Source organism: Montipora capricornis, chromosome 1 (assembly GCF_036669925.1).
Source record: "Montipora capricornis isolate CH-2021 chromosome 1, ASM3666992v2, whole genome shotgun sequence".
NCBI lineage: Eukaryota > Metazoa > Cnidaria > Anthozoa > Scleractinia > Acroporidae > Montipora > Montipora capricornis.
In genome coordinates, this window is record NC_090883.1 from 47,424,658 (window position 1) to 47,444,657 (window position 20,000).

The 20,000-nt window shown below is 40.3% G+C and overlaps 1 protein-coding gene across 1 annotated transcript in view; it reads right to left on the reverse strand.

Annotated features, from left to right (window-relative positions):
- Positions 1–20,000, reverse strand: part of LOC138046590 (dynein heavy chain domain-containing protein 1-like) — a 93,983-nt gene that overhangs the window by 63,550 nt on the left and 10,433 nt on the right. Inside the window, exons 6-16 of the mRNA XM_068893198.1 lie at positions 18,535–18,639; positions 17,548–17,649; positions 15,068–15,265; positions 14,246–14,416; positions 12,500–12,805; positions 8,984–9,079; positions 7,636–7,770; positions 7,334–7,432; positions 5,790–5,924; positions 3,604–3,835; positions 2,224–2,439 (exon numbers count right to left, since the gene is read on the reverse strand). Of these exons, the coding sequence (XP_068749299.1) occupies positions 2,224–2,439; positions 3,604–3,835; positions 5,790–5,924; positions 7,334–7,432; positions 7,636–7,770; positions 8,984–9,079; positions 12,500–12,805; positions 14,246–14,416; positions 15,068–15,265; positions 17,548–17,649; positions 18,535–18,639 (1,795 nt within the window). The remainder of the gene's footprint in view (positions 1–2,223; positions 2,440–3,603; positions 3,836–5,789; positions 5,925–7,333; positions 7,433–7,635; positions 7,771–8,983; positions 9,080–12,499; positions 12,806–14,245; positions 14,417–15,067; positions 15,266–17,547; positions 17,650–18,534; positions 18,640–20,000) is intronic.

Below are 20,000 nucleotides of genomic sequence, written 5' to 3' on the forward strand. Positions count from 1 at the left end.
CCGTTGATAAGGATAGGGTTGAATTCCGGTGATTTCTTGGCGAAAGAAATTCGCAGCTCTTTACATTTGTCGTTGTTGAGTTGATTTCTGTTGTCGATAGACCACTGGATACCTTGATTGGTAGTAAGTTGTGACTTGCTTTCAGTACCTTTGCCAACAATCTCAGATATTGTCGTGTCATCAACATATTTCCATAGCTGAGCATTTAAAGAGCTGATTTCCAAGTCGTTGATCAGGACAAGGAACAACCATGGACCAAGTTTAGTTCCCTGAGGGACCCCCGATGGCACAGGTCCCCACTCAGAGAAGCAGCCTTCAGATAATTCTGATTCGCTGAGAACGGTCAGATAGAAAGTCGATAATCCAATTGATGATGTTATTCGGTAAATCTAATCTACCCAGCTTGCCTACCAAGATCGAGTGGTCTGTGAGATCAAAAGCTTTTCGGTAGTCGAAAAGTATCACTCTAGCTGTTGCACCATTTCCATCAGTTCCCTTTGCCCAGTTGTGTACCATTTGGTATACCAGTTGGTATACTCACCCAGACGATCTGTTGACATCTTTGGGTGGAGGGATGGGGGTAAGAGAGATGCTAATACCTGGGCAGTTGTCAGTTAACAATCTGGGAATGCTTCGTACTGAGCACTTAAAGGAAGCAGCCTGGCATTGCGGCCAGAAATGGCGCCTCCAACCTCTGTGGTCGTAACTTGGCTAAGCCTATTGGGGTACTCCCCACCAACTTCGGTTCCCTATCAAAATCAACGTATACGGTGCACTGTAATTGCGCCAGGGCGTATTGTCCAGGCCCCAGTTGTTCAAAACAAGGATAGCGTTTAATATCCAATTGATAACTCGATTGGTTTTGCTAGTGTTTAGAGCGGTTTTCAATTGAGTGTCGAAAGTAATGAGTGAATTACTTTGGTTTATGATTACTTCACTCAGTGATTGGTTCAAAGTTCTCGCGCCACTTTCCCAACCAATGAGAAGTGAAACCAAAACCAATCGTGGCTTGCGCGTGCACAGTTTCCCGCGCTTTGTGTCGGCTACGAGTAATTACTTCGAGTTTTGATTGGTTTACTGGATTGTCTTCGTCCTTTTTGATTGGCCAAAGTAATTACTTTGGTTTTGGTTTTACGACACTCGATTGAAAATCGCTCTATCCGATGGATAGTGATTTATCCGGTGGGTAGCAGTATCCACCCTTCGAACAACTGGGGCCAGATTGATACCGGCCTTGCTCGTTTGTTATTAGTATGTTCAAACTAAAGGCCATGTTACACGAGGCAATTTTTCTTGCAACTCGCATCGCAACAAACGTTGCGTTGCAAGTTGCGAGAAAACATGCACGTGTAACACCCCATTTTGCAACTGCAATTGTTGCGTTGCGAGTTGCGAGAAAAGTAGAACGACCCTCTACTTTTCGCAACGTTGCGAGACAAGTTGCTAGCGTGTGACTTCCCCTCTGCAACTCGCAACGCAATTTTGTCAGAATGGGCAAATCAGAGCTCATCTTTCGGCGACTTAGCGCGTCCGCCATCTTGTTTGTTATTGTACGCGTTGCAAGTTGCGAAAGAAGTTGCCAACGTGTAACATACCCTCTGCAACTTGAAAGGTTTCTTATTCGTCATCGTTGCGTTGCGAGTTGCAAGAAAAATTGCCTCGTGTAACATGGCCTTAAAGGGTCATCACCGTATAAGTCACAGCGGGAAGAACAAACGGACGTGAAAGGCGCTTGCAAAGATGATCACAACAACAAAGCAGTCATAGAGTTCTTCTTGGAACGAACTTTCTAGACTGTCCAGTAAGACCTCAAACTTTTTTACAATCCAGTAAACGTTGTACGTGCGTTATCAAGACTAGACTGTAAGCGATAGATGATAATGTGGCGCATATATCGCATTTTAAAGGAAAATAAAACCACCGCTTTCAACAATAACTGCGGGGACTATTTGCCAAGGTGATGTTGCGAATTACGACGTTAACTAAATAATCAGCATCTACAGGTTACCCACACAGAGAGCAAAGGATTGTCATAATGACTGAGAACTGGGAAGTTTCTTGTCCATAGAAACAAAAGATTAAAGAGTTAGTTCGAGAGTCTGGCGCGCTAACAACCATGAATCACCGAGCCTCCACACAACCTGTTTCTAAAAAACTAAAAAAATCCATTACTTTTCAACAAAGCGGCAAAAGTGAGCAGGATAGTTATCTTTGAATACTCACCTAAAGTGGTTAACAACTCCAACAATTTTGCAGCGCCATCTTTCTTCTCAAGCCTTCTTTTCACGCATTCGGCGAGACTCCGCACCAATGTATTCCTCATATTGTGTTCCAGTGTAGCAAGCCAGCCCTGTGGACGCGGGGAAGCAGGAATGACTGATAAAAGCGGAACAACCTCTCCTAGTGATCCTTCCAGAGCAGTGACTTGCAGCAGATGAGCTACAGGGAAAAATCGACATATTAGAACGCCATTTGACGCCATTAAGTAACTCACATACTCAATTCTTGGGAGGCGCTAATAATTCACGTTTGTTTTGTTTGTCCACTTGTTACTTTACATAAACAACATAATGATTCTTAAGAAGCAAGAACATGGAAAAGGGAACTTTTGATCCCAGCGCTTGTACATATGCTTGCAATTGCAATCACGTAGCTTATGTTCTTCTTACAAGTGTTTTCCGGCAATAGCATAGTATTTATGTTCAAATCTTAGCGACCTGAGCAAAACAATCGGAGCAGATCTGCGCCCAGAGTTTACAAGCAGAAAAATTTGTGATGAAATCAAAGTGGTGAAGTCTAAACCTCCCCTCTTTAATCAGCACTGCATTGGCTACAAATTGTCACGTGATCTGTGTGATACAGATTACGTTGGATATACATCCCGACATCCCTTTCAACGCATCACTGAACATAAATACTCTGCCTTTGGAAAACACTTGAAAGAAGAACATAAGCTACGTGATTGCAATTTACAAGATCATTTTACCAATGCCGCACAAAGATCAACTTCCTAATCTACGAGATGCTGTTCATTGGGAGATTGCAACCTACACTTAATACACATTCAGATTCTGTCCGTGCAAGACTTTTTACATGAGAACGGACTATTTTGCTGTTTTAGTTTTAGATTCAATTTTTAGTACGACAATACTGTCTCTCCTTTTATACTTTTAGCTTCAACCGTATTTTTTGAAATATTTTCACACTTCTCTTATGTGAATATATTTCACTAGCTCAGTTTTTTATTAGCTTGATAATGAAGGCACATAGTCTTCGAAACATCGCAAAACCTTTTTTTTTATCGCTGATTTTTATTCTTAAATCATTTAAAGAGAAAAATTATTTATTTTGACGGCATTTTTTTTTTTCATTCAAGTGATTAAAATGGTCCACCATTATTTGGTGTCGTTCTGACAGATAAGCCCTCAGAGAGCTCGATCGAGGAGAAAGACCCTTGAATGAAAAAAAGTAGATGGAGTTAAAATAAATAGTCTCCCCCATTCCTCCTCTTCCAAGCATTCAACGCAAGTTGTCTCGGAAAGTGAAGAAAAACGAGAACCGATTTTGTTTTCATCGTAGTAGCACTTTAAGCGTGTTAATTACCATTTAGCGCTGTGTCCAATGATGATGTCAGTTTCAAGTTACCATCTTTCGGCAAAGCAAATTGGAGATTCTTGACACCGGGAAAGCACTTTCTCACAAATGAGAGCAGGTCTTTTGGGTTGCGAGACCAAGCTAACAAACTAAGGAGGTCATTATCACTCAAGAAGAACAGTCGAGGAAATGCAACGCGAGCGTCCTCGATGTAATCTTTGACCAATCTAATCAATTCTTCCTGGAGGCATAAAAAGAAAGCGAGGATTTGATTACGCATTACAACATAACCAAGCCTAGTAGTCTCAGTCAATGACCCGAACAAAAAGGACATTTAAGAGCGCTTCTCATAAAATCTCACCAATAACCATGCAAACTAGAAAAATAGAAAATTGCCAAACGATGTGACCATAAAGGAATAATAAAACCATTCATTGAAAGTTTGCTTGGATTATAGCTTTATTTTAAATTATTTGTATATTACACATTAAACAGTAACATAGGTAGACTTTTAAGTCATCAAACTCGACAATCATTTTGCTTTTTGTTATCTTGCTTTCTGTTATCTTGAAAACGTTTTAAAAGACAGCGGCGGAGATCTAACCCGAAGGTCGTGGGTTCAATTCCCACCCTGGTCAGAGTTTTTCTCTGTCCTTGTGTGGGCCCATTTCCATCAGTAGGGCTAACGCTCACATGGTTCATATGGGATAGAAATATAGCACTTCACATTACACTCTATTCAGTCAACTCTTTTTAAAAGACAAGATTGTCAAAACAAGCGGTTGGAAGTTTCGCATTTAGATATTTTGAGGCTCAAAACGTTTTCGGGACTTTCGAGAAACTCCACAATTATTTTAAATCTTGTTTTCTTGAAAACTTGTTAAAATACCAACTTATCAAAACGAGGGGATGGCAATCTGGAGCCTGAGAATTTTTCCGGGCCTTTGAGAAACCAGTCCCTGGATCTCAACAAATCATTCACGCTGTCACGCTACCTATTAGTCGATCAAAGTGATAAGGAAGGTCTAGTTGACAGAATGCCCTTTACAAAAACAAATATGACACTGAACAATACAAATACTTGACGTTCTCTTTCAGTTAAATAGTGTGAGTTCTTTAATGTCCTAACAAGAACTTGTGAGCAAGCGTTGTAAGTAGAGGCCTGCGGTTGCAGTACTTATCAAAGAGGGAAGAATTGAAATTCTAACCATTTGCAGATTGCGCTCACTAAAGCAATTATTTCTACTCAGTCGTTGAAAGACTCTGAATGTTGGTTAGCTCGCTGTTTGAGCCCGCGACCTCCCACAGAATAGTCCTGAGCTAGCCGGTCGGCATTCATCTCGTCAACGTTGCCGCACTCAACACAGCAAACCTTAATTTGATTGTGCGCATCCGTCATGATTGATCAGAAAAATGGACCATTTCCTGTTCCGTTTAAGGTGGTTCAAACCAATTTCAACACTTGAAAGAAACGTTCTTTTTAGAAGGATTGACACTACAACACTTTATCACTTAACAGAAATTTTATGGTACCATATCAAAACACCAGCTATTGCTGAAAAAGATTCGGTCATTTTTGTGACGTAAAAATTTACCGTGGCAACGGGAAAGCCTTGCAAATGCAATCAGTATGCCAAGATGAAACTTTCTGCAACGTTAAAAAAAAGTCTGTGGAGCGGATTCATTGCCACCTTAAATAATTGAAAATTTAAGGTAGTTCTGAATCCGCTCCACAGAATTTTTGTGAACTTTGCTGAGAGTTTCATCTTGGCCTGTTGATCACTTTTGTCCAATAAAAAGTTGGGGTCACCGAGTTCGTTTTTTCAGATACGAGCAAATAAGCCAAAATATAGGGTGTTTTTACAAGACTTCCCTGTTGCCATGGTAACTTGTTACGTCACAAAAATGACTGCATCTTGTTCAGCAATAAGTGATGTTTTACATAGTACCATGACATTGCTGTTACGTGATAAAGTGTTGTAGTGTCAATCCTTCTAATAACAAGGTCTCTTGAAAGTGTTGAAATTGGTTTGAGCCACCTTAACTTCTTTTTTCAAGACCGTTCTGAATACAAGGTCTTCCTTGCGAAAAAATAATCACCACAACAACCGCTTAATTTTCTACAGGGGTTCGCTTTGAAACCGAGGCGAAAAGTGAAGTGAAAACCACACTAAACAGAATGATATGGCAAGTACCTCTTTTCTATTGAGCTCCAACAGATGATCTCTCAGAGCTTCCCCTTGCAGTTCACGCCAACCTTTCTCGCCTCTTTTCTTCAGAGGTACCGCAGACAGCACTTTTGGGTCCTTGAGGATCACTTGAACAAATTCCTAAGAAAGACGGCAAAAATAACAAGGTCATCATTAAATGAAAATGTCAGGTTGCCTCCTACAGTTTTAAGTCGGTTTTAGAGGTAGTTAAAGTTTACTTGGGCCTGTTGAACGCAAAGCCTCTTCTTAGTTCTATACAGAAGAGAGCATACAATCTTGAACCAGAGCCCCTCCATTCGTCTCCCAAGATTTTGTTGACAACAGTACCAAGCAAACCCATTTGTTCACTATTAATTTTGAAGTCAAAGACATGAGACACATGCTAAAAGGCCCCGACAAAGGGTTTCAACATTTGCCTCTGTCAACATTCGTTCGATTTTGTTGAACGGTGTTGACTGCTTGAGTGGCAAACATTTGATTCAACGAAGGTTCACGAGAGGCCTGGTATTTAGTCCCAGGCTAAACCCGCGGTCGTCACTATAGATACGGGCATGAATATGTCATTGAGAGGCCAATTAGTGCGCAGGCGCATACCAAACAATGATGAAAGAGGGGAGATAACGGCTTCAATTTCATTCAACATTCTGATGACAAAAGAAAAGTTTAAACGCTTTTAAACTCATTCAACATCGATTCAACTTCAAATTCAACATGTTTTAACACGGTTGAAAGGAAACGGGGGACAAACTGTTTCAACATCGCTGTTCAACAAAATGGAACGGATGTTGAAGCAAATGTTCAAGCCGTTTGCGCGGGCCTTAACTTTAAGCAGTATATCTATTTATTTATTTATTTATTTATTTATTTATTTATTTATTTACTTATAACAACTTTATTTGTAATAATCAATACAAAAAGGCTGCCATCAGAAAGGAAACGAATCCTCATGTAAGATGACCCCCTAAAAATATCTACAAAGCTATCAAGGAAATATAAGTCAGATAAAAACTATTATAATGTAAGGAGAAATATAAAAATATCACTAAAATCTATTTACAAAGGAGTTATTAAAATTATTTAATTATCAAAAAAATTACGTACTAGTGAGAAAGTGTTCTCTTAAGCCCTTTTTAATTTTGACAAGGAATCGGCACATATTAGAGAGTCTGCTAACGAGTTCCACTTATCTATATGTCTATGCCAGAAAGAGAACTTTAAAATATTAGTTCTTGAAAAAGGTTTCCAAATCTTCTTACTATTTCTATCGCTTGTATTTCTAGACAAAGGAGACGACAACGAGGAGAAGAATGGTAAGAGGTTACTTCAAGCATATGACGCTTCTCAAAAATCGGAGTTCATTTACTTGCAATCCTACACAATCCATGCAAAACGTCTTTCCTAGTCCAGTCCCGCGCAAAAGAGATGAAATGATCGCAAAGTGATTTTGTGTTTCGTTCATGAACATTTATAATTTGTCAAATTTGTTGATTAAATCAACTAATTATTACAAAAAGTGCTTCAATACTAACTCTGTATCTTTCATCGACTTCTTGGAACCTTGAATTGTTGTTGTCCGCCATGGTCTTCCTTATTTCTGGCTCCATAAATACGTTACTGAGGTACAGCCACTAAAATGTTGACGCAACAACCAATAATTCAGAACCAATCAAATCATCTTTACACGAGCTATCTAATTTAGAAGCGGTGGCATGTACCACCCAAGAGGACCTTCTAAGCAAAACTATTTCATAATGAAACTGCAGCCCCACAGTAAGGCCAACACTAACAAGTTATTGTGTCACATAGTAATGCCTCATGATTTTACTGATACCTTTTTCTGACAATCCGCCCATATGTCTGTGATGTTCTCTATTTCCTGAAGGAAGCTTATCCAGGTCTCTACCTGTGGCTTCAAGTCTGCTACGTGAGGAGAGGTCAGCATGGTGTGTAATGTAACTAGGTTGTCCTAAATAATGAACGAAGAAAGGATATGATTTTTAGGCAATTTTTTCAGCTGCAATATAAGGTAACCCTTACAACTATCCTGACAATCAATGTATTGTTGGACATAAGTAGCAAACTGCTTAAACTTCAATCAATATCGAAATCCGGCGGGCGAGCATCAAAGCGAGTCTACTTGCGAAGTTTTTCTTATGAAAATTAGTTTTCATTCATATGTTAAGTAGAACTAATTACCATCACAAAAACGTCGCACTTAGACTCGCTTTAAAGAGACATGAACTCGGCCAACGAACTGATTAATATGACAAGGGTGTGGTAGTTCCTAAAAAATGACACTGGTCGGAACGGCGCTTAATTTAGGGGAGAAAAAGGAAAATTTGTCCTCAAGTGCTGACGTTCTTCATAAAACCTCAAATTTGGCTATTTCACGTTGTCGTTTTTGCTGACGACGGCAAAGAAATGGACAAAAGGGAAAAACGCACGTGCAGGGCGTGCAAAGCTATTGTTTTTGCCCACTAAATATGCAAATTTGTGACGTTCTCGTTGCTTAAGGCGGCGAAATACGAGATACAAAAACCCTCAACTTGGTCGATGTTTCCCGTTTTTCACCTTGCATGATGAACCTGTCGCGCAACAAAACCATTTGTTGCGGGTTGAAGAAAGTTGTTCCGAAAAGTAGAGCACGGGTCTACTCTGAGCAACAAATTTTGGCTTTGTTGCTCGTTTTTCATCAAGCTCACAACTTGTCGCGCACCCAATGTGCTTGTGTACTAGCAAATCAACCAATCAGCGGGCTGCATTTCTTCAACCCGCAACAAATGTTTCTGTTGCGGGTCAAGTTGATCACGCAATGTGAAAAACGCGAAACATCGATCAAAACTTGCAATGAAACAATGTTGCACGGCAAATTGAGGGTTTTTGTATCTCGTATTTGGCCGCCTTTAAGCTTCCTATTGACTGAATGACTGACTGACTAATTGATTGATTGATTGATTGATTGATTGATTGACTGACTGACTAATTGATTGATTGATTGACTGACTGACTGACTGATTGATTAATTGATTAATTGATTGATTGATTGATTGATTGACATTGATTGATTGATTGATTGATTGATTGATTGACATAAATTCCTTTCATGAAGAAAAGTAGAGAATGATGAAAAAAGGCTCGGCCAACGAACTCATTGACTAACAACAAATATTTTACTATACCTCGATAATGCACTTCAATTCACCAATTCCAATAAGAATAAACATGTCTGGCATAGAAGCAGGAGTCTTCGGCTTTACTTTCACAGTTGTCTTGTGCTTCAAACAAATGAATTTTTAGTAAATTAGTTATCCTCCCGTCAGAGTTATATCAATGGAAATCTCAATAAATTTATTAAGTTGGTACAGGGTTGTGTTAAGTTAAAGCCAAGGGTTTTCAACAGTTTTGTAAAGTAGCGGACATATTTCTGAAAGCACCGGACGTGTCATTTTTGGCGCCACAAGGCGCCTTGCGACCTTGCGGGTCTCTGGGGACATGTCTCCCAAGAAAATTTTTTAAATAGAACACTCAGAAACGCTTTTTCCAGTGTTTCTGGAACCGAAGAATCAGTTTCCCAGGCAAGGCTGGAGTTCATTCAAATTCTACAATGACTGCAAAATTCTCGCGCGCTCATTGTCTAATTTTGATTGTCAATAAGCGGACAGACACATGAATTTATAATATATGCGATAATGACGCGATATTGCTTGCGTCAGATTGAAGTTTCTCGCATTTTTGTTTCGCGTTCTTCTCGTGTTTTGACTTAACTTTGATCCCTCTGCCTTTTTGATATTGTAAAAAACAATATGATGTCAGTTTTTCATGCGTCTGTCCTGTTATTGACAATGAATTTAGTCATAACATAAACCCTAACCACAGCTACTTTGACAGTGTCATGTCGAAATTCATGATCAATAACAGGATAGACGCATGAAAAACTGACATCAATTTGTTAATTAAAAAGAAACAGAAAAAGAAACAAACCCCTCAAATAGTGGCATCAAAGAACCGGACATGGAATGGGAAACCACCGGACAAAACGTCAGGCCTCCAGCCACAAATGGAAACCCTCAAAGCCCTATCATTCAACACGACGAGATTACGACATTGCTCAACCAATAATTTGGGCAATTGCGACTTCGTTTTATATCCCATAACAACTTAAATCATGAAAGAGAGTAAAGGATCGACATATATTGAACTACTACAGTTCTGAAAATAGTTTGTAAACGAAAGATCATCGGAACTAAGGGCGCTTTCCTTTTGTCTGGACTGGCCGGCCAAACCCGTCAGTTTGCAAAGGAAATACAACAATTTGAAGGAACACTTGCGAGATAATCCTTCGAATTCTCCTGGAGGAGTATATATCATCCTCAAAACGTGTTACTTTGAAGGCGTTATAGAGTTAGTCCTTCCAAATGCCTGGTCTGGCCGGTCAGTTCTGTCAAATGGAAAGCGTCCTTAGCAAGAAAAACGAAGAACCTTAAAAATCACGTAACCATAACGCGGGCTCAAGTTTAGAGCTCATCAAGGCAGCGATACTCCAGCTAGTTTACAGCGTTCATCTTTGATATTGGACATCCACGTTATGGTCAATTGACACCTGTCAAAACAAGGTATCCGCTGACCAATATCACGTGACCATATCGCGGGCTCAAGTTCAAAGGAGGCCAGATTTTTAAGTTGACCGCTGACCCGGTACTGGGTTTTGAATGGATTGCGGGCTTGAGCCAGGTTAACTTATTGCAAGAATAAATAACCTGGGAGCTCCGCTTTTAGGCTTGACTAAATCTATATGTTAGGCAACAAAACGATGTAAGCAGTTGCAAAGGAAACTAAAGAGAATCCAAGCCTCTGAACGGAAGCCTAGTAGTAGTCAACAGTGTGCAGTGTAATCGCACAGTCATGAGTTCCGAGTCCTGTTCAAGTTTTGTTAAGTTACTTCCTCAGCTGCTCTAACCTTACGCTTACGAAGATGACTGTCGATTGTAAATATGCGCGAAAAAGTCAACATTAGATTTCATCCACCGGGACCACCTTGTTCTAGAGAGACTGAGGTTGTCACAGTTATTGAATTAAAGCTAAACGTTTTAAAATGGGTGCTTAGACTTAATTATTGTTTTACAGTGCTATTTGAAATGGGTGCTTAAACTTAAATACTGTTTATCAGCGCAATGTTTTGGCAGTCTGCAGTCTACAAATGTCGCACACCGGTCTTTTAGAAAGTTTCGTAATGTCCCGCTTGTATTCTGAAAAGCTAATCTTAGGTTTAATTAGGCCTACATAGTCCTAAAACGTTACTTAATCTCAAAACCCAAACTGTATCGGTTAGTATTCAATGTATGGTGGGGTTATACCCGGAAAATCTCCTGTCACGAGTTACAACTCAACATCGACTCCAGTCTCCCTCGAACAAGGTGGTCCAAGTGGATGGAATCTAATGTTGATCGCGCTAAAATGCGTTCCGCACGTGCAGCACATTAACAAAGCGGATGTGCTGCAGCGTTGTCTGCACTATTATCGAACAACGATATTCGTCATCACAGTGGTCAAAATGTTGTGGCCTCAGGAGGCCCAGTCGAGTCAGTCCACAACAAATTTTTACCACTGTGTTGACGAATATCGTTGTCGATAAGAGTGCAGACAACGCTGCACCACATTCGATTTGTTTTTCACCACAATAGGCCATTTCAGAAACGTGAGAGGACTGGGACGAGTTTGGTTGTTTTCCGCTTGTTTAAAAAAAAAAAACTAAGACATTCAAATGAAAGATCAACCAAGTTTGAGAGTCTTTACCAAGAATAGATGTATTGAGAGGAGGAAAATGGTGAAATAATATATCTTCAAATATCACCTAAAATAGAGAGTATGTATGGAATGGGTAGACAGGCCACAAAATTATAAGGGTTTGTATGGGATTTTGCAACTTTTGCAAGTCTCCCATTTGGCCAATTTTCCGTAGAAAACTCTCAAACTTGGCTAGATAGCTTTTCATTTGGTAACATTTCAGTTGAAGAGTTTAGATTTTCAACCCAAGCAAGTATTAGAAACTTGTCCCAGTCCTCTCACGTTTCTGAAATGGCCTATATTCCAAGTCAAAGAAAATGTTTATTTCAGAGCGACCAAGAGCATGACGCAATCAACGATTTGTTTATAACTTACTCGCACTCTGATTGGTTTATTTCTCAAAATGAGCATCTCTGATTCGTTATTACAACAAGAGAAAGTTGACGCGAGCAGCGTTGTCTAGACTATTATCGACAACGCAAAGCAGCCAATCAGATTGCCAGATTACAAGCAATTGTGGTAAAAAATATTTTTCCTCTTTTAATCAATGATGTTATTGTTTTGTAGCGTTGTTGTTGCCATAGCCGTCGTCGTCGTTTAAAATCCCTATTAAAGCGCTTTTCAATTGAGTGTCGAAAGTAATGAGCGAATTGCTTTGGTTTTGTATTACTTCACTCAGTGATTGGTTCAAAGGTCTCGCGCCACTTTTTCAACAAATCAGAAGTGAAACCAAAACCAATCGTGGCTCGCGCGTGCACATTTTCCCGCGCTTTGTGTCGGTTACGTGTAATTACCTCGAATTTTGATTGGTTTATTGGATTGTCTCCGTCCTTTTTGATTGACCAAAGTAATTACTTTGGTTTTGGTTTTACGACACTCATTTGAAAACCGCTCTATTTAGCTGCACTTACCTCAGCAGTGTGACCAGGACGAACGTTTTTCCTCTTTTCTTTTGCGCTTTTTTTTCGCTCACTCTCAATTCTTGGTCGCAAAAGAGGAATGTGTTTGGCGAGTTTGAAGTCCTTTTCCTGCCAGGCCCGAATCAGTCTATTGAGCTGTTGTTCCAAGGCATATTCAGCAGCCGCTCCAGCGCAAATGGTTGTGATTAAATCCTTGTAGCGGCCAAGGTTGGACGAAAGAAGATCGGCTACAGTGAAGTTCCAGGACGGGTCATAGTCTTGTCCCATACCTATGAACAATGCCCTCCAATGGCGAAGCTACAGATTTCAAACAAAAACACTGAGAAACTGCTTTTTTGCGCATCAAGTCTAGCTTTTCCGCCGATCTCACCATTACCATCACCCACGGGCATTTTATGGTTACATATATTTCGAGAAAATAGATGAATTAATAATGTTCCTATTTTCCCGACACATTCCAGATGTCGACATTGGCCAAAGCTTTTAAACCGTCCATAAATGCTCTAAACAACTTTCATCCAGTTTCCCCAACCTCCTGGCAAAATCTGGGACGATCGACAAACGGTAACATCCCGTCACGACCAGGATTTTCCTGAGATATGAAGCTAGGCCTTACAAGAAATGCTACATCCAGTAGGCCATTTCGGAGTCCATGTCTGCCTTCTCTTCAAAGCGAGTCTAAGTGCGAAGCTTTTGTGATGATATAAGTTCTACTTTACATCTGAATGAAAGCTAATTTTTTATAACAAAAACTTCGCACTTAGACGCGCTTTGAAGTGGAGGCAGACATGAACTCAGAAATGCCCTATTTGGTGAATTTTGGTGACACTCATCACTTTGTCAAACGTTTGTTCACACTTTCCCAGGTATATTGTACAACGACTGACGCACAAAGGTATATGCGTCTACATGAATTTCCTGCCTTTGTGCGTCTTGGAAAACTCGCTTTAAAAGTTAAGATAGCTTTTCCAGTCGCAAAATCAGTTTACGTCGATTGATTGTTGTGTCAGGCCCGTTTTAAACGTCGCATTTTACATGCGCCAAATCTAATGCAAATGAGAAAAATCTATTGTTTTCGCTCATTTGCATTAGATTCGGTACATGTAAAATGTACCTCAGGAACAGCTTTCACGACGCTTAGAACTTCGCGCGGATTCATACTATGTCGATAATGAAAACCAGCTGAGCTTAAGTTTAAACTATTATTCCCGAAGTGATTCATCCACATGATAAGTGACATTTTAAAATCTGAACTGATCCATAAAACAAAGACGGTACCCTGAAATGACAAGATATACAGAAGTAATTTTTGGATTTATTTTCCTCCGAATGCCAAACAAGACCTTTCCAGCTAATCACGTCTTGCATGAGAAACTAGGGAGCTTGAGCACGCGCGTTTTTTGAGATGCGGACGGCAACCGGAAGTGCGTTGTTTTCCCTTTTAACTTGCCGTCACACAACCACGTTTACATTTTCTCCATTAGAAATGGTTAGTATAAAAATCTGGGAGACGCCACTGGCCTGGCACACGAAATGTTCTCTTCGGGTTGCCGTCCGCGTCTCAAAAACGCGCGTGCTTAAGCTCCCTACTATCACCAATGGGATTGAGAATGGTCACTCGGGAGAGCCAAATCGTATTTAAGAACTCGTTTAAAAAGAGCGTGATGCGTGAAAATGCCGTTACATAGACCTCATGTGGAGTTGCAGGCTCCCGCGAGATACCAAAAAGACCGTTACCTTTAGGGCATCACTTGATAGCTGAAGCAAGAAAGGAAGCTCTTGAGAGAATTCTTCCAGTTGACTGGTCCACGATTGCAACACTCTATCACCTACGGGAAGATGTTGCTTTAGCTTCTTGCCAGCCGTATTCCATTCATTCACCTTGTCCAGAGCCTTTTGCACACTCATCTGTAAGAGAATAGCCTAACCTTACTTTTTCTTGGACTTTTATACTTCGAAACGACCTAAGTAAATAACAACGTAAATAACAACGATAACGATAAAGATCACGATGACGATAATAATAATAATAATAATAATAATAATAATAATAATAATAATAATAATAATAATAACAGTAATAATAATAGTAATAATTACAATAATAATGACAGCAATAACTTTATTAACAAATTCTTAAACAATCTTAGATTTACAAAGGTCCAAAGGCGCTAAAAAATTACAGTTAAAACTACAAAAGCTAAGACAAAAAAGTAAAATGATATAAAGCAGCAACGATGACGATAACGATAACAATAACGATAATGATTGTCGTAGGATCATTGGAATGTGCAACAAATTTGGATAAGAGGATGAAAAAGCTGGACATTAAAATCAGTACTGTATTACCCCCCCCCCCCCCCCTAAAAAAAACACGTTAGTGGGAACGGTAAGGATTCTCACGAAAGTATCAAGTTTCTAGAGCAAGGGGGTTAGACTCCAACAGACCTTGGACAAGGTCCGCCTTCTAGAAGGACGGAAATGTCAAATTACGGCATATTTCCAACTAAAATGATATTAGGCGCATCATGTGAATTACCAACTGACAGCCTGACTTACCTTTTTAAAAACCGTCTGCATCCACTCCCGTATGGTATACGAAGATACATCGAAGCACCTCCATAACTCTTGTCTCTTCTCAATTGCGTGCTGAATGTCTGTTACATGTTTGAGATCATACCGATTGCCAATTATGATAGCATGACACTTGCTCAGGTCTAACAGTTGGTCACGAATGCTCACAAATTTCTCCTTCAGCTGAAGAGAAATCCCACAGACAAAATATGTCAAACGTACAGTTTGGTGCACAAATTTCTAATTTCTAAAGAAACTGTGGTGCGGCGTCGGTGGGAGAGTGAAACAGGAAAATTTGGTTTTATCAAACGTGTTGACAAAGGTCGAATTACCACCGTGAATAATTTGGAAAGCTGACGTTTCGAGCGTTAGCCCTTCGTCAGAGCGAATAGAGGACTTGTGGGTGTTGTTGGTTTTTATGCGGGTGTGGAGGAGCTTTGCCATTGGTGGAAATATGGTAACATGATTTTGTGAATACATTAATGGAATGAGAGAAGCCCACGAGCGGTAGGAGCCTCCCGATGCACTATATCCTTGACTCAACTTTTGCGCGTATTTTTCTATTTTTACAACTAACGCTTCACTAGGTCACTCACATTTACATCAATTTACAGCAATTTGCATACATTGTTTGTGCTATTTCTGTCTTCGTTTGACAATAAATTTACTCAGTCTGATTGGTCATTCTAAACAGTGCGTGCAGAGCTGAAGAACTCGTGGCGTTCTAAAAATAGAACGATACGCGAAGAGTTTGACTCACAAGGCGAGAGACTCAACGGGAGAGGCAAGCTCCTACTCATCGACTCCTGTTTGATACAACTCTGCTTTGAAAAAGTTTATATGTACATGAAGCTTTGCTCCTAAACTCAAATATATGTTGTTTACAATCTTAATCTCCCCACCAAAAGCAAACATGTTTTTGAGCATTCTTGACTCAAAATTTCGCTTTTTAATCTGCCGGGCAAGACGCTCAAAGTTATCAAAACTAACAGTAATTTGGAGAGAGGCATGCCGGGTCTATTCTCGATTCACATCACAAACTGCCTTACAATGCAAAATTTCTTTACAAACAGGAATGCACAGCAATTTGTGACGAAAAATCATGCCTCTCACATCACCGTGGCGGGGCCAAATTACAGCTAGTTCTGCCAAGTTTACGTGGACGACTAAGAGTACGAGTTTTCCGTTCTGAGCACGCGCACCTCGAAAAATGTCTGCCTCCAACTGAAACCTCATGCGCATGCTCAGTACGGAGAACTCGTAATAGTAGACAGGGCTGATCCAAAGTTATCTTGAAGTCCTTTTATATGCTACCGACTTGTTAAAAAAAAAAAAAAAGGGACGCGATTATTTACACTAATCGTAACTACTACAAAATTCTCGAATCTGATTAGTTCTGTGCGCACCTCCGTATTTGTCGCGTAATTGGCGCGCGATCACGTGGACGTCCGATTAAAGGTATCCAATTTGAAGAACTCCAAATTGGACACCTGTAATTGGGCACCTACGCCATTCGCCCGTCAATCACATGCACTTGGATGGGGTCTTTCTTGCTGTTTGCAAAACAGATTGAATATAATTTTAACTTTTTTACACAAAAAGGTATTCAAAGACTTATCACCCAACTAGTGGACCAATGCAAATCCTGCATTTTGATTGGCTACGCTACAAGACGACTATTGGTAATAGTCCTCGAATAGCGAAAATCGTGACGCTTTCTTTCGTTTTATTCCCAAATAAATATTTCTTCAAATTGCATTCGCTAATTTATTATTGCCCTTTCTGTCCGATTAGTTGGGTGATACTTAAACAATTAGACCCTTCGCCCTCAAGGGCCACGGGTCAATAGCCAATTCAGCAATTTGCATACATTGTCTAATTGTTAATTAGCGTCCTTTTCGTTTAATAAGATGCAAATAGGTGTCATCATCGCGGTTCAAAGGAGAGCGGATGGCACTGATGTGCCTAGCTTCCAACCAACGGCGTTGATGGAGCCGCCGGTTGGTAGTGATAATTCTAGAACTACCCCACACAATTGTACATGTATGGTTAGTTAAATGGCACGCATTCTGTGATAAAGCAACAAAGAAATTAACAGAATGTGACTCGTACGGCCCCGCGAGCGCTTTCATAGTAAAACTATTGAGAAAATTCCATCGCCCGAAAGCAAGCCTGAGAGAGCCGTGCGCATTAAAATGCCCTGAGCCCTGCAGCCCTGCATGGACATCACGCTGAGTCAGAGTTGGAAGGAGGGGAAGAACCAATGGTCTTAGTTTTTTTAAGATTTGCTAAGACACACATTAAGGGCCTTACAGGTGTCCCAGGTCTTACCTTAAGACCGAGATTTGGCCGGGTTCTAACTAAGACGCTTTTTTTGAGTTTTCAAGAGGCTAATTTTAGTATTCGGGATTGGCAAGCTTTTTTTTTAGGTTTTCTGGGGGTTTTGAGTCATACGTCTTATTTACCTCTCTTATGGCCTGCAAAACGGCTGAAGGATTTTCATTTGGATCCAGGAACTTTCCTGATGTGGCTTCTTCGCCTATTTGACTTGCACTTTGCTCCAGAGACTAAAAGGAAAATTGAGGGGTGTTAGCATCTTTCTATAAATGTGCCACTGTACGAATGCCATACGATTTTGTTAAGCGTCGCGAAGTGTCCCCTTTATGCTCTTTTCCCCACATTAATATCACTCGCGTTTGAGAATATAATACGGATAATTCCCCTAAATACACTCCGGTCCAAAAATAAGGAGAAACAGCTGTACTTACCCTAATCGAAAAATAAACCCAACCCTTACACTTACTTATTCCTAGAAATAGGCAGCAAATTCTTAGACTAATAAAGGGACACTTCGCCTTAGATATCAAAATTGGGCGTGCAGCTAATTGGCCATTTCCGAGTTTATGTCTGCCTCCTCTTCAAAGCGAGTCTAAGTGCGAAGTTTTTTGTGATGGTAATTAGTTTTACTTTACATATGAATGAAAACTAATTTTCATAAGAAAAACTTCGCACTTTGACTCGCTTTGAACAGGAGGCAGACATGAACTCGGAAATGGCCTATTACATGCATATGCATTTCTGAACACAACTAAGTTGCAGAGAGAATCAGAGAAGAAAATTACTTGGTCACTGCATGGCAATATGTGTCACCCTTGTTAAAAAAAGTAGTTCTTGTATGCATCAAAACAATATTTTTGGAAAGATTAGTCTTTCAAGAAAGACTGCATGCACTTTGACTCGCTCTCGTAGCAGGCTGAAATAAAGAGGCGAAATACATTTACATGTACATGTACATGTAACTGGGCTAGCTCACCATTTGCTATCCCTCTTATGCTACCAAAACCGTTGTCATGGAAATTACGGTGTAATTGCTTTGCTCTCGTAAGCGTGAACCAAGCTCAATTTACACTAATAATCTTTCATGCTAATCTTCAACAATAAGCTCAACTTACGATAATAATCTCTAACAGCTTCTCTCTGACAAAAGATTTGTTGATTTCCATAAAATCAACTGCTTCTTGAAGAACAAATAAGAATCCTTCCCAAGTAGCCCAAACCTAATGACGGAAAGAAAAAATTCTTAGTTGGTCTACACTGTGTAGGGATCGAGCAAGGATGGCGCAGCGGTGAGATCGCTCACCTCCTACCAATGTGGCCCGGGTTTGATTCCCAGACTCGCGGTCATTGGTGTGTTTGGTTTGCTGGTTCTCTTCTCTGCTCCGAGAGATTTTTATCCGTGTACTCCGGTTTTCCCTTCTCCTAAAAGGCCAACCTACGCTTTGATATGATTTTGGGTAAAATGCCCCCAAATTAGTGCCCAAGACTAAAAACAGTTGGCACTAAAATAAGGCTCATTGTTTAGTACTTTTAATTGTCATCTAAGAGCTACTAACTTATAGGATTATAAGAAAAGGGAAAGTACTGTATAAAACATACCCTGCCAAAATTGTGGTGTTTTGTAGCTAGTACGCACTGCGTTTATTCCAATCAATCACAAACTTCAAGTGAAGCTATGATCTTCGCAGTTATGAACGCAATTTTTACAATTGCGTAGAGAAGCCTGAAAAATTCAGGACTTTAACGGGGTTTGAACCCGTGACCTCGTGATTCCGGTGCGACGTTCTAACCAACTGAGCTATGAAGCCACTGACGTTGGGAGCTGGCCATTTGTGGGTTCTAATGGTCCCGTGAGGAATGAATCAATGATGAAATGGTATATGAAATGAATCATATATATGAACTGCGGATATGAAATCAAGTGAAGCTATGATCTTCACAGTTATGAACGCAATTTTTACAATTGCGTAGAGAAGCCTCCTTCGCAGCCGTTTTTAACCGAGCCTAAAAACGGCTGCGAAGGAGGCTAAAGCAAGAGGAGCATTCATCAGATTGAAGAACATGTGGCATTCCAATAGCATCTCAAGGAAGACAAAGTTGAAACTGTATAAGACAATGGTAGTGCCGGTATTGTTATATGGATGCGAGACGTGGAAAATGAACAAAGGAGATGACAAAGCTATAGATGTATTCCACAATAAGTGCCTATGAAAGATCCTACGAATTAAATGGCAAGATCATGTCAGTACTAAAGAGCTGCTGGAAGAGCGAGTTTAAAACCTCTGAGAGAGGAAGTGAAGTATCGTAGATGGAATATGTATGGTCACATTGAGGCAAGATCGTAATAATGATTCTAACATTGCAATGAGCTGGGCCCCGGAAGGGAAAAGAGGGCGGGGAAGGCCGAAGACAACATGGCGACGAACAGTTGAAAAGGAACGTAAAGAGACAGGGTGAAGATCATGGGAGGAAAGGAGGATGATTGCAGCGGACAGAGAACAGTGGAAGACCTCTGTAAAGGCCCTATGTGCCACTAGGCACGAGGAGGATAGGTAAACGGTAACACAGGCATTTTAATTTT